The sequence below is a fragment of the Telopea speciosissima genome, chromosome 7 (genome assembly GCF_018873765.1).
Source record: "Telopea speciosissima isolate NSW1024214 ecotype Mountain lineage chromosome 7, Tspe_v1, whole genome shotgun sequence".
Taxonomy (NCBI): Eukaryota; Viridiplantae; Streptophyta; class Magnoliopsida; order Proteales; family Proteaceae; genus Telopea; species Telopea speciosissima.
Window position 1 is genome coordinate 36,727,630 of NC_057922.1, and position 15,139 is coordinate 36,742,768.

General features: G+C 37.8%; 1 protein-coding gene across 2 annotated transcripts; it reads right to left on the reverse strand.

The window, feature by feature from the left end:
• Positions 1-2,478: 2,478 nt before the first annotated feature.
• Positions 2,479-14,643, reverse strand: LOC122669715 (heparan-alpha-glucosaminide N-acetyltransferase-like). 2 transcript variants are annotated; one of them, XM_043866553.1, is made up of 13 exons: positions 14,439-14,643; positions 10,508-10,645; positions 10,164-10,245; positions 6,807-6,883; positions 6,599-6,714; positions 6,364-6,481; positions 4,641-4,757; positions 4,408-4,499; positions 3,897-3,963; positions 3,737-3,818; positions 3,559-3,650; positions 3,007-3,150; positions 2,479-2,629 (listed from the first exon to the last, which is right to left on the reverse strand). In XM_043866553.1, the coding sequence occupies exons 1-13, from the start codon at positions 14,580-14,582 to the stop codon at positions 2,483-2,485; spliced, it is 1,416 nt and encodes a 471-aa protein (XP_043722488.1). In that variant the 5' UTR covers positions 14,583-14,643; the 3' UTR covers positions 2,479-2,482. The 2 variants fall into 2 exon arrangements, with proteins under 2 accessions (XP_043722488.1, XP_043722489.1); XM_043866554.1 differs by lacking the exon at positions 14,439-14,643 and adding an exon at positions 10,982-11,122.
• Between the last annotated feature and the right edge of the window lie 496 nt (positions 14,644-15,139).

Sequence of the window (15,139 nt, forward strand, 5' to 3'; positions counted from 1 at the left end):
CATTGCGTGGACGGTGAGTTAAATCAAGATTTTTCTGGTACCCTATCTCAAATCACAAAAATCAAATAGAGGCCAAAGATACCAGAGCAATGCCGTATCAGACTACTTGTCTCCTTGTAGTTGGATCTCCAAGTTGTTGGAATGCTCCAAATTCTACTTGAGCATCCAAATCTGGATCAATCCCAGCAAAAACGTCTCTGAACAAGGTTCTGGCATGGTCACTCCTACAAAATGAGCGATGGGAAGTAGAAGAGAGATTGTGAGAGGACTATTTTGAGGTTGGGAAACAACTTTCTCTTTAGCACTTACGAATTCGATAAGGGTGTCAAAAATAACCTAGCCAGCCCAAACTCGTCCTGAGACTGAAAAGGGCTGGGTGGCTGGGTGGGGCCTGGATTGAGGCCTCAACCTTGGCAGGGCCAGCCCAACCCTATATTATGTAATATATATTTATAAAATATATAGAGAGCGGGCCTTGGTGTAGCGGTCAAGGTTGCTTCATTTTGACCTAGTGATCATAAGCTATGATTGGGCTTTGTTAGTTCCACAACTCAATGGGCCAAGATAATCAGGGCTGGGTTGAGGGTTAGGTTGAGGGTATGCTTGGCATTGGTAGGACTGGGCTTGGGTTTAGGTCAAGGCTCATAGGATTTTCCTTTTTTTTTGGTAGAAGGCTCCTAGGGTTGGGCTAAGGTTTAGGGTAAGCCCGGCCCTTTGACACCCCTAGAATTCGATATGTGTAAAATTAATGAGAACAAAAAGGAAAAAAGTACACAAGAGACAAGATATTTATATGGTTCGACAATACCGTCTACACCTATGGAGTGATTCGATCTTCTTGTTGGGGAAGATCTCACTTTCTCTCTCCTTGAAGAATGAAGAAACCCACTACACACTTCTTCCAATTCGTCTCTTGGAAGACTCTACCTTGCTTAATGTCTCCAACCACCAATCGCTTCTACTTACTTAGAAGACCCAACTTTGTTGAAAACTCCACTCTTCCACTTGAAGATTCATCATCTTCCATTCGAATGGCCAACCCAAACTATACCATTGAACCAACCCATCATCCGGTCTAGATGAAAGTCACCAAACCCAACAGGATATACAACCTGATAACATGTACACCCTTTTCCTGGAAGAAAAATGAGGCTATAGTCTAAAACAAAAAACGCCAAAATGAAAAACCACACCAATGAGATGACGAGAAACAAATTTGTTTTGTACGGGACTCACATTTTATCTGAAGAGAGAGTGTCAAAGTCAATCCCACAACTATGTGAGAGGGTGTGGGAAGGAATCCCCACCCCTGGCGTCATAGAAATCTTCTTCCCAACAAAATATATACATGCCCTCACCACATTTTTTTTGTTTTTGGGCCTAGAAAACCCCACGATGGGAAAATATATATAATCCTCTGTGGACACCCTAATCTAGACCCCAATCACTTGTTTGTAACATGCCCTACTGCAGGAGCAGTGTAGAGCCATTTCTCCCTCCAGATAATGGGTTCGAGAATGAATGTTCAAGCTAGACTCAGAGATTTGATTCTTGCATCATCAAAATCTAATCGGTGTTGAACAACTCTTTCTATGGTCTCTGGCATCTGTGGAACAATTATTTATCGACTACATTTAGGCAATCGACTCACCAGACTCGAGACCTGGTGTTCAAAACTCAGAGCCAAGACAAGCCTCAATCCCATGTAGCTTGGAACCCACCAATACATAATAGAATAAAGATTAATGTTGATGGCACCAATCATGGCAACCCTGGGACCAATGGCTATGGGGCTGTGGGTAGAGATTCAAGTGGCAAGTTTCTTTTTGGGTTTGTTGAAGGTTGTGCCATCAACTATGTCTGTGTTGCGGATGGATTAGCTATCCTTCGTGCTCTTTATGTTGCAAAGGACCTAGGCATCAGAGAATTGACAATTGAGAATGATAGTTTGTTACTTATCTCAATTCATAGAGGATTGCCTGATTTGCTTTGGGAATCTTTTGAGTCGGTGGACTTCACACATACTCTAGATCCGGCTCCTCTCCAAGGAGCTCAGTAGGAGTGCCCAGGGGGCATCCAAGGGTTGGGCTGTGCCACACCCATCTCGGCGCACGCCTAGGGATGTGTACAGCATAGCCCAACGACTAGATGCCCCCTGGGTGTGCTGGGCTCCCTGGAGAGGAGCTCAATCCCTCATACTCTATGTGAAGTTAATTTTGTCGTAGACTGCCTTGTTTCAAATGGTACTGATGCCCAACAAGACGTTTGCTTTCTTTCCTCTCCTCCGGACTTTATTTGTAATGTTTTATATTTTGATAGTTGTTTAACTATTTTTCCTCATGGCTTTCATTAATAAAGTAGTTTACCCAAAAAAAAAAGAGGGGGAGGGGGGAATTTATATAAAAGCTCCACTGGGCAAAATTTTAAATACAATCTTCAAAAGACCCTCTGGGAAAGAGTTCTTCCAAAGACCCATAAGTAGCTAAAGCTTCCAGTAAATGCCCAACCAGTGCAAAATGCCCGCAACTGTACCCCAGAATAGGATCTCTGCAAATACAACATAGAGGAGAATGCCTACCCTTCTTGAGTGCCACACTTTTATGAAGATGTGCTTTTGAATCCAGTAAACCTGTCCATTGCATTAGTGACTCACACCATCAATATAGACCCAGTGGTCAACAAAACAATACATTTGAAGAATAAATAGATGGAATAATCACTGGTTTGCAATTTGAGCGGGATGATAACCATCCAGTTGATGAGAATCAATTAAGGCACCTTCTAGCCTCTCTTTATTGCTTAAAGTTTTTCAATCAAATAGTATGACTATTAACTACCATCTACTTAGATCCCTAATTTTAACTGCCTAAGAGAATGCCATTGACACGTGCAGATTGGACCATTCAGGTAAATGACAATGACAATGACAATGACAATTAAACATGTGTTACAGAGCCTTTAGCATTTATGTTAACCCATCCCAACATGAGAAGGGATAAAACATACCAGTGTATTATGCGGGTCATCATAATACCATCCATTAATGAATCCTGCAAAGATTCCTTCGGCTGCCATCACATAAACAAACATAGCATTCATGCCAATCCATTCCAATGGCAAAAAAAGATACCGCAACCCCCAAATGTCAACCTGCAAAGTTATGCAAAAAGTTATAGATGATGGACCAAGATTGATAAAGAAGTAGTTCAAAGTTTCATTTTCAGCTCAATGATGTGTGATCCTATTTCTACATATATTGCATCAGAAAACAGGAACAGAAACCCATCATTTAAAGGTCCAAATGTTATGTGGAGGACTATAACCAATTTCTGTGCCTCTTTCACAGAAACATTTTCATCATAACAAACATGTTGTCTAATAAGATGTTCCCCTTCAGAATTTTACACAAAATTACCCTTCACAATGCCACAACAAAATGGGACCCCTGCCTCCACCGGTGTAGCTCACACCGTATGTTGGGATCCTAGCTGTCAAAAGGCCAGCTTCCCACAACAAACTATTTCTGTTGTTAATGATGATATGGCATGAATGGCATACCAGAACATAAAAGACTGAGAACACCAATGCAGCTGCACCGGCTGTCAGACAAACATAACTGAAGCTGTACAATTGTTTATTTAACGGAATTGCTGCAATGGAATAAAAAACCCATTAGCAGATACAAATACCAGAATCTAACACCTGTTGTTTCACAATAAACTACAGCCCATCTTACCATTTGTGTAGTGAAGAACAAATCCTAAAACGAGAAGAGCAAGGCCCATGGAAACCCAGTGCTTTAGCCTATTTGAGTGAGACTGAATAAGCAAATAAATCATAAAGTGAGACTACAAAACCTATTTGAGTACAGCATCATGTTGAATTATGGAACTGACCTTTAAGTGTACAAGCACATGTCCTAAATGCACTCCAATGATTGTTGTGAGAATAGATGAGATTGAGCTAAAAGTGGCCAAATAACAAAAATTAATTAGTTCAGAAATACTGAAATAAATTTTCATATATTGGTGTCCATTTATAGAATAATATACAAGGCATGAAAATTTCCACAATTGGGTGTGTTCTGTTCTGCATTTTTTGAGCATACTCTTGTTAGACTTTCTTGTTAGACTTTCATGATTCATGAAATCCATATTGAAAACAGTCATATTAATCACTCCATTGACGTATTACAACAATTAATAAAAGTATCAATAATTTCACAATTGCATTAAAAAAAGGGGCTGTGACCCCTTGCAAGCTTTAGTTTCACAAGGTCCCAAGAGGGGAGGATTGGAAACAGTCCTAAGCTTTGGCAATTTTTGCACAAAGCAGCAGCTCAATGGCATAGTAAAGGCAAGACTACGAAGCCAAAGAGATACATTTCCAGCTTAGTACACAGCAGACCTTAGGACTCCTTCTGGTTCAAATGGTGCGTAACACCATGATGGAGCATCTTTTCGAAAAGGGCCCTCGTAAGGGGAATTCTCAGTACAAACCTGCACCAGTTCCAAAAAGAAAAAAAGGTACAATATCTATTATATTGGTTGGATGATCTCAGATATCAAATACCAATGTTAGTTTTCATAACCCCCCCCCCCCACCAAAAAAAGGGTCACTTTTCATAACAAAGCACATACTGTAGATCTCCTCCAAGCTGGATGTCCATACATGTGATTGATTCCTAGCACTTCTCTGTCCACATATCCAACAGCATTACATGGGGGATCCAATTTTCCTCTGGCATTGCAAGCTACCTAAAATTGAGAATGATGCAAGGATAAATGAATTTATCTATCTAAAAGTTCGAATGATTCCAGGATGAATGAATTTATAAAAACGTATTGAATGTGTGTGAGTTTCCAACTAACATTGAATATGAATGGGTTCCATTTAGAAATAGCTAGTGACTTGTGAGTCAGTCACCAAATGCACCTATGTTTGGTAAGCAACTTTATAGCCATGAAACGGAACTACAAATAATGCACAAAAATATTGTATTTTATCCATGGAATAAAGTGTATTATATAGCAATAATGAACTGCAATCATGCTCCATACAAATGGGTCACTTGATATTGAGAACAAATGCTTGGAATTAGTTCAGTTCTATGATAAATTAGTTGAACATTATCAGCGTCATCGGAATTGCATGCTTCCATCTTGCAGATCCAATTATCATTTATAAGAGTTGAAAACTCCACCTAAATTTGTTTCAACTCCAAATTGAATTTCGCAGAATAATTTTGGTGGTTGGAAATATAACTTCCAATTGGAGATTATCTTAATTATTAAGCACCAACATCATGGAATTTGGATTAGCAAGATCCAAAGTCAGCCTTAATGGATGGGAATAAAATGTACACAAGGCAACTAGCTTTTATGACTTAATACCTCACAAGTAGCGTTAAAAATTAAAAGAATATATAAACAATAAAATGAGAAAAACAAAACATCATGTCAACGGTTAACTTGTTCAAGCTACGATACAACATTAAAAAAAAAAAAGGTTCCAGTTTGTATATCTTTTCTTGTCTTTCCCAGTAACTTTGTATTCACTAACACCCAATTCAGGTTTGATAGTGCTTCTGGGGGTTAACTTTACTGGCAATTGTCCAAATTCATACTTCTGAATTGTCTTCTGTAAGAACACCACCCACCTCCCCAACTCCAAAAGGGTGGAGGGAGGATGTAGAATCAAATCATACTGTTGTTGGCTTGATGATAACATGTAATCCAAACTGAAGTATTAGTCAAAGTACAGCTTTTGCCACTGCCATTGTTCTATAAACTGCAACAGAACTAAATCTCCAGAACAAAGGTGAAATGTTCAACCAAACACCATTAAATGCTCAATTTCATTGCTCAACAATTTTACAAGATGAAATGTTCTCACAAGTTCCAATAGCACACATCCTGCAAAAGGTGTTTGAATTGTAGAACAGAAGCAACATTTTTAGAAGATGCCCAATAACAGAGAATTGAGTTTTCAAAGAGTACTGCTATGCAGGTCAATAACACAATACAAGAAAGGGACATTAGAGTTGGGTCACCTTATGCTACTCATGGGATCCATGGGACTCAATATGTGTTACAGGGGTCTTCTTCATTGGAGAGAGACAATCCTTGGTTTCGTTATGATTTCTTCGCTACATTCTATTACGTGACAAGGTTCTGAAGGGCTCTTGGATTTCATATTTTCAGTGTATTTTATTTTCTTCTCTTTACATAAATATATTTTCTTTTACAGCCTGCCTCCACAATTTCGTACAGCTGTACTGCTGAACCAGTGGCTTATACATCAACATCCATCCATCCATCCCTATCTCTATGTATATATAGTATAACATGCAAAAGGACTTACAGTGAAAACCTTCCCATAGTTAGGACTATCTCTATTATGGATAGTGAAGTGCCAATCAGGGACGTATATCCCATATATTACTCCCAAATAAACAACAATGACACATCCACCAAGCAGCCTGCAAATTGAAAAATAAAAGAACGGAACCACACTTTTAATAATTGCTTCCACCAATATAAATAGATCAACATTGACCAATGTATCAAATTATATGCTTCAAATTCAAAGAGGTTACCATTGCCAACAGTATAGCTTGAATAAAGAGCACCACCCAGCTGACAGATCCTTGGTTTGTGAGCTCTTTGTTGAGATCTCAAGAAGTGCAACTACCAGATATGCAAGAGCAATTCTCTAGACATAATCATTGTTATTCAATGTTATTTTTATTACCATATACGTGCAGTTAATTCATATCAGAACGAAATAAAAAATCACCCAACCACCTGAAGGATTCCACACCACCTTATTCTTTTCATATCAACTCCATAAGTTAGTTCATCCGGAGCATGCGAATACCCACCTTCATTACATGAGAAACCCAGCATCAAGAAGTAGATGAAATTGCAAGTTAACATTTGTAAGGTATTGCAATCACAACAAACTCATGGTTCAAAATTTCAACCGAAATGTTGAAAATATGTCGGTTCCGACAAGGGTCTAAATGAATTGATATTGAAATTTACATTCGAAATTTACTGAAATTTCATGGAATTCGGTAGGGGGTCGAAATCCCACTGAAATCCAAAATTTTTAATCTTGAATGAACTATGACAATGCTATCTATTAAGGGTAATGTGATAAAAAAAAGACTGCAGGCACTTCTATTCAGCTGATCAATTGCATGTGCTTTTCAGAATGCATGTCTCCAAATATTAGACCACATTTAAATGTATAATCAATACAATTCTACCACTCTTGTAATGAACTCTGCAATTTTCTGGGATTTTCTCCCTTTTTTTTCTCATAAGAAAAGAATCCTTAAAACCCAGAAGTATGATCCATAACCTGTATGTATAACTGGTCAGCAAAAGGATACAGAAAAGGATAGTATGTTGGGAACTGACACAACGTGTTGTGGGGTTCTCCCAGTGCATTAGCAACACCAAATATAGTAAGATAGAATCCATAAAAAAACGAGGACTAAATAAAAAATTATTCGTCTCGCATGAGGTAAACTAACATTGAATGCACACTTGCTTCAAAGATTATTTGGTTCCTTTCCTTTGATATCCAATGTAAGGAAAAAAAAGCTATAAATTCTGTAGTATTTGGTCACTGGTACCCAAACTCTCCTCCACTGTGTCAGAGTTGAGATAATTTCTTCATTGAATTGATCCTCAACAATAAGAGGATTTATACAAGAGTGTACAAGATGCCCTACATACATTGCCACCACTCTAAGTCTCTATGTACCGTGGATGTTTTAGAGTGGGATCATTCTGGAGCTTAGAATTTTCCTCACTTTGAGAATCATGGGCAATTATTCGTTTCAATTTATTTTTCAAGTAATCCACACCTTATAACATACCTCTATCTCATATCACTAGGTAACTATAGTTTATTTCAAGTTAAACTAAAAACAGAACTAGTTTTAACAAAGTCTACTAGTAAACTAGTCATTGTCTCACTGAAATTAAGTTGAAACTCAAGAAGTTAAAGTTACAGAAGAGAGGCAGAAAGAAGAAAATAAAATGGGAAGACTTAATGTTTCATAGTCTCAAGAACCAGAGGAAGAAAGAGGTGTACTATCTTTTGCTTTTATTTATTTAATATTTTTTTCATGGAGTGCAAGGGGGGAGTTGGTGTCAAAATGAAGGTTTACTCTCTCTCTCTCTTATCTCACAAGATGAGTTGGCTGCAGTTGGCTTTTCAAAACCGCCAAACCCAAACAGCAGCCTATGGGTGCTGAAAAAAACTAGAGGGAAAAAGGTTTTCTAAGTGGTTTAGTAACAGTCAGGCAAGAGAACCTTTGGGTAAGCTACATGTCAAATTTGGTTGCTGAACTCAACCATATCACCCACCATATATTGGACTCTTTCCCTTGTATTTACAGTCATAAAAGTGCAAAACAGTCTTCAATATTGACTTTCAACCATTTTTTAAGGCTGGTCTGCCATTGGGCAAAATCAATTTATCTAAACTTATCATATGTAGAGGGTGATACGGCGTCAACAACTAAGCTATCATGTGATAGATTCCCTACTCACATATGTAAGCTTCTCTAAGTGAGCTATTGAGTATTGATCCTCACCAATATAAACATGAAGCCAGACTATTGTTATTTGAGAAACAATTTGATTTGCCCTCTCTTTTATGATGTATACATTGTTGGGACCTTGGATAACTTCATGTACAAGTTGGACCTCTCCACCTAATAGCTTAAGCTTTTAGGTTGGATACTTCCACATGTTATCAGAGCACCATGCCCATTACGTTAATTAAACATCTATGTACAATCACCCAAAAGAGGGGCCACACATGCCACATGTACTGCCATCAAAAGAGGGGCAGTATTGGGAATAATCCCACATCGACTAACTCTGGGGACGTTGGATGACTAAGCCAGTTGGGCCTCCACCTAATGGCTTAAGCTTATGGGTTGTTTAACATGCATAAAATCTATTGAAATTTATTATTTGGTTTGTAACTATTACTTTGATATCTCATTGGTAGATTTTTTCTTCCCTCTTTTTGTGAGGGATAAATTTCATAGAGAGATGGTTTTGGATGCATCTCACCCTTTTTAGTAGCATTTGGTTGGTTTTTTTATAGAGTTCTTCCCTGCCCTTGGCACCTTGTGTTTCTCATCCTTGCTCATGCACATATGCCTTCATTTGTCATGTAACTCTGGGATGATTATTTATCTGATCTCACAGAAAATCTTTGTTCATTTCAAGGATATGATTATAGAAACATAGGAGTGGAGTCATATTCAATATCAACAAACAATCGTTATGTTCAAAGTGAAGAAATTTTCGGTTCAGAGTCTTCAGACAACTAATTTAACACGTAGTTGGAGATAGACATGTGAATGAAGTCACTATATCAATATATACAGTTGATTTCTTCAGCATGAAAATAAGGATATCTCTTAAACGCAATTATTTAATTGACACATATACTGAAACCCAGTTGCCTTTTCAGATATATAGTTGATGCCATCTGTTTTTACATAATTGGGGGTTCAAATTGTTATGGAAAAGGTTACAAATCAAGACAAACTCAAGGTGAGTAAAGCCAACAAATTATATAGACAAGAAGGCTCCAGATAGACAGCGAAGTGTATATTAATTCACAAACAGAATGGCATAGAGCTCAGCTAGAACACTACATTGAGGGAGCATCCTGCCATAATCATGAGCCATGTAAATGTCAATCCGATGATATACATAGCGGTTGTTCAGGAGTGACTGTGCAATGACAGAAACAGAAAGTTGTTCCAAAATCAGCATCTTTACTTGCATTGTATGGTTTCCTAGTTTGATCTTTTCTTTACTGAGCATTGATGGACACAGATTCACCTCTTCTCTTCTATTGTTCTGTTATCTTACCTTTTTCTTTATTATTATTATTATTATTTTTTTTTTTTTTTGCCGGGGGGGGGGGAAGCACATGTAGATTGTTAGCGGTCAGTGAGCAAGGAGACGATTCAACCCGCAAGTTTTGGTATTATTATATTCTCTTTTTTATTTAGTTTGACACAGAAAACGGTATGCCCATGTGTAGATAAAATTTAAATTAAAAAAAAAAAGAACAGAACATGGAATAGCTTGGAATTTAAAAGGACGATCACCACCAACCTTGTAAGATGAGACCCCAAAAGATCAGTTTAATCGTCCTAATAATCACTTTTTTGACCGCCATGCCCCGACTTGGAATTCTCTATAAATGGAGAAACAAGAATAACATTAATCTATGGTGTTGGGAATTGCTTAACTTTTGACAGAGAAAGCACTTAGCTATCATAGATGCTCATCTAACTAGCCCTTTCATTTCATAAATTTCAAAGCCAACTATTACTTGTTAACCTGCATCTTACCCGGTTTTTTAAATTTTATAAACCCTTATGTAATCAAACGAAGTGGCGACAGGCTAGAACAATCGCATTAAAATGTTAAACTGGAAAGTAGAGAGAGAGGTTAACCTTAAATGCAAGGGCAATTGCCATCCCAACGATGAATAGAAAAAATGGCATGACGAAATCAGCGAGGTTACACCCATTCCAAGGGGCATGCGTTATCATCGGCCATTCACCTCCCGCATCATCCACCAATATCATTACCTACAACAACATTTACATTTTTTGTTCATCACTTCACAGTTCACACAAGGCTTCAAGCTGTGATGATAGAAATAAAAGAAGCAACTTTGCATCCAACATGAAAATAAACAGTCCAACCCGATCCCTTTGGTAGTGGTTATCGAAAATGCAACCCTCACAAATCACAATTGCGAGTAACACAGGCCAATGAGCTATTTGCTCAGATTGACTGATCTGATCGATGATTTATTAGTAAACCCTGTGATCGGTTTTATAAAAATTGCCCCCAAAAAAAATCTGAAAACACCTATTAACAGTTTAACACACACCTGTAGCTCGTCTTCTTCATCTTCACACCAGTACTACTCTTCACCAAATGCCAATTCCTAACTCCACCTCCTTCTTCGTCTTCATGCTTCTGTGTTCGTCTGTAGTTCATCCTCTTCAACTTGACGACAATAGAAAACAGGCTCGAGCTATTAATATGTATTATGGAGAAGCTTAATGGGAGCACCTCTATGCACTCTCCTCCCGAACACATTTCTTTTCCCCTGATTTTTTGCAGGGATTGGACATTTACAGAGGCAAAGGAGAAGAGGAAGGGATTGGACATTTACACAGCTGAGAGTGAAGAAGAAACACGGGGCCACCATAATAAATCAGAGGGGGCAATTACTATCACTGCTCTACACTTGGCCCATATTTACTAAAATTACCCTACCTTAAACTTTGTTTTAATAGGGTAATTTACACATACCATTCCTGAGGTTTGACGGAAGGATAATTTTACCCCCTAGTTTTGGAAAATTCTACGTACCCCCCTGAAGTTTGTAAATGGTAACAAATAAGTCCATTCCGTCAGTTCATGACTAACGGTGTTAAAAACATGGGGTGAAATGACAAAATTGCCCTTGCAAAGAAAAACAAAAAAAAAAACTCTGCAACTCAGATGAGTTGCAGGTATCATCTCAATCTATCTTTGAATAGAAAAAAAACCTGCAACTCTCTTTCAACCTGCACCAACACAGCCATGGCTGATGCATTGAGAGCTCTCAATCATGCTTTTTCATGTTCACCAATCTCAACGTCTCTGTTTCTTAAACACTGCTTGAGTTTTTTTTTTTTTCTAGACATGGGTGTTGAAAGTATCGATCTACTGTGAACGCTGCAAGAGAAAGGTGAAGAAGGTGCTTCAGGGTATCGACAGTACGAACGACGAAACCCTTTTTTCAATCTATAGTTTGTTTCGTATTGCAGTCCAATTTCAACTCAAAATTTCACTTTTTTAACTTTGTCCATCTGGGTTTTCTATATTCTCTCCTAAATTAAGCATAACTCGGATTTTTTTGCTGTTACACTGTGGTTATACTACTTTTTTAGGGGTTTATATAACGACGATCGATTCCCCTCAACAGAAAGTTATAGTGACCGGAAACGTCGACATTGAGACCCTTATTACCCTTGCTGGAAAAGTCTCTGCACAGTGACATTTCAAAATTTAGATTCCACTCATGCTCTTTCATCTTTCCTTTTTTGGTTCCTAAAGAAATTGAAATCGTTATGAGAAGGAAAAGTAGGAAGAAGAAAGCCTCAATTCTCAACCACCCACCAAAGAAAAAAGAGGAATCTCTATTCTCTGGGCAGGGTATAGATGTAATTGGATTCAGTAAGATAGTAAGACTTCTTTTAGATTTATGATAAAGAGTTGATAAGAATCCTAGAAAACCCACAGATATGAAATATATATATACATATTTTGCTCTCATCAAGTCACCGTTCACCGAATGAACCCATCTTTGTTGTCTTCAGACATAAATGCAGAGACCGCATAAACCAACCGCTTCTTCTGGAAACTCCCCACTATGATTCATGACGATGACGGTGACGGTGATATCTTCTTTTCTCTTCTCTTCTTTCATTGTTTGGATTGTTGCTTTTGATACAGGACCACAGAAATTCCCTTCCCTTCCCTTGATCGAAAACAATTGCATCTCATCAGGTTTAAAACCCAGGAATCGGATCCGAATTGGAATCTGCCTTGAATCATTGGAAATATGCTAAAAACCAAGAAAACCCTAGTTTTGTTAATCCAAATTAACACCGGAAGCTCATCGGAGATGTTCCATTAGAAACCATGGATGGAGCAATCGATGGGGATACCTATAACTCATCTTCCCCAAATCTTCCCCAATCGATTTGGGGAAGATGAGTTGCAGGTTTTTTTTTTTTTTTTTTCTCTTGAAGGGGCATTTTTGTTGCTTTACCTTTTGATTTTAACAGTGTTAGTCATAAACTAACGGAATGGGTTTATTTGTTATTGTTTGTAAACCTCAGGGGGGTACGTAGAATTTTCCAAAACTGGGGGTAAAATGGGTTTATTTGTTATTGTTTGTAAACCTCAGGGGGGTACGTAGAATTTTCCAAAACTGGGGGATAAAATCATCATTTTGTCAAACCTCAGGGGTGGTATGTGTAAATTACCCTTTCTAATATTATCCTACTTTTAAACTCTTGCATCTCTGACTCTCTGTCTACCTTCATGTTTTTAAATACCCAGATTCCCCTTCATTTTCACCTAGTAACCTATTAGTCTATTTAACCTACCATTCTTCTTCTATTTTTTATTATCTTTATCATTAAAATAGTAAAAAATGAAAGCATCCACCCGCTTCTTCTCTCTCCCATTTTTTACTTCATTTGGTTTTGTTTTTTTTTTTTTTGTTATTTCTTCAATTTTTTTATTTAATTAATTTTTTATTCAACATTTCATCTTCATCGTTCTTGTTTGAACAGATCATGGTTCTAAGTATTGGTATCATATCGGGCGATACGTATTGGTTTGAAGAGAGTTGATCTATTCCATGGTTTTAGTGCACGGTATTGGAACTGGTATCAGTAACCTGCAAAACCGATACGATATCGGCCTGGATTGGATAAAATTACCCCTAAATCTCCTTAAAAAATGAGTTTACTGACTAATTTACCCATTGTCTGTAACATGATACCGATACGGTATCAACACGGTATTGGTATAGGTGACTAGCAAAATTGATACACCGATTCTTAGAACCATGATCTGCTTGAAGAAGAACGATGAGGATGAAATGTTGAATAAAAAATTAATTAAATAGAAAAACTGAAGAAATAACAAAAAAAAACCGAATGAAATAAAAAATGGGAGAGAGAAGAAGCGGGTGGATGCTTTCATTTTTTACTATTTTAATGACAAAAATAGTAAAAAATAGAAAAGAAGAACGGTAGGTCAAATAGATTAACAGATTACTAGGTGAAAATGAAGGACAATCTGGGTATTTAAAAACATGAGGGTAGACAGAGATGTAAGAATTTAAAAGCAAGGTAGTATTAGAAAAGAAGTTTAAGATAAAATAGGTTTAATAAATATAGGCTAAGTGAAAGGTAGTGATAGTAATTGCTTCTAAATCAGAACTGGCATGACGTGTACGATGTCAGAGGATCTGAAACGATCATTGATCAGGCCCCATCAGAGAGATTCCCACTGGCATCCCAGACCAAACATCGGCGAAGTTCAGAACCTCAGATGGATCGTTGTAGTTCATAACTAACTAATCAATCCTGTAGCATATTAGCTATAGTTCAGAACTCCAGATTCAAGCTCAAGTACAGCAAGATCTTCATCTCCCTACTCGTATTACTGTATTAGCTAGTTCGTAGATCTATCCAGTTTCAGGAAGACATGTATTTTTGCTCAGACCTTCATTGACAAAGATTTCGGATTTGTAGAAGGCACAGAGCATCTAGCCAATACAGGGGAGAGAGAGAGAGAGAGACTTACAGCAACGGTGAGACCTCTGAAGATGTCCACTGACGCTACGCGCTTCGTCTTCTCCTTCGGCGTTGGTTTTTCACTGTGGATTTCGGTTTCCTCAACGACGTTCAGGCGGTGCTGGCGATTCGTCTCCTCGTTCATCTCTGCCATGCTTCGATTGCCTCGATTGTAAAAGAAACAGAGTAATCAATCGAATGAAGTGTCTCTCTTTCTCTTCTGTATCTCTAAGAGATTCTTCGGCTGCTGATGAGTATTGTGGGAGACTGACTCTGGTCTTTGATCTCCAGTCTTGATTGATTTATCTTCAACCTCGAAGTTGAAACCAAACAATGGTGGCGGTCACTGATTCTTCCATTGTCTTATTTAAGACGAAACTCACAATGATTTGGATAATGGACCCCTTTTCATCATTTTGGAAGTTAATATGTCGTTTTATGTATACACACATACGTGTCAATTTAGGGATGTATTAATATTCGATCCAAAAAACAAAAAAGGTCATTAGGGATGTAATGCTTTATTAAACAGTTTAATCAATCATCTTTACCAAAAAAAAAATTAAGAATCAATCATGGTTTGAGGTATTGGTATCGGTATCGTATCGCCAGTATTGGGGCATACGTATCAGTTTTGCAAGTGATCGATTTCGATACCATGCCGTTACTGTTGGTGACACCGTACATACAAGCGGTAAAATGGTCAAAAAA

Coding starts and splice junctions, on each gene's coding strand:
- LOC122669715 (XM_043866553.1), bottom strand. CDS start 14,582: ATGGCAGAGATGAACGAGGAGACGAATCGCCAGCACCGCCTGAACGTC. Junction 3,964..4,407: donor GAACCAGAAGGAGTCCTAAG/GTCTGCTGTGTA, acceptor GGCCACTTTTAG/CTCAATCTCATCTATTCTCA. Junction 3,651..3,736: donor TGTTCTTCACTACACAAATG/GTAAGATGGGCT, acceptor ATTCCATTGCAG/CAATTCCGTTAAATAAACAA.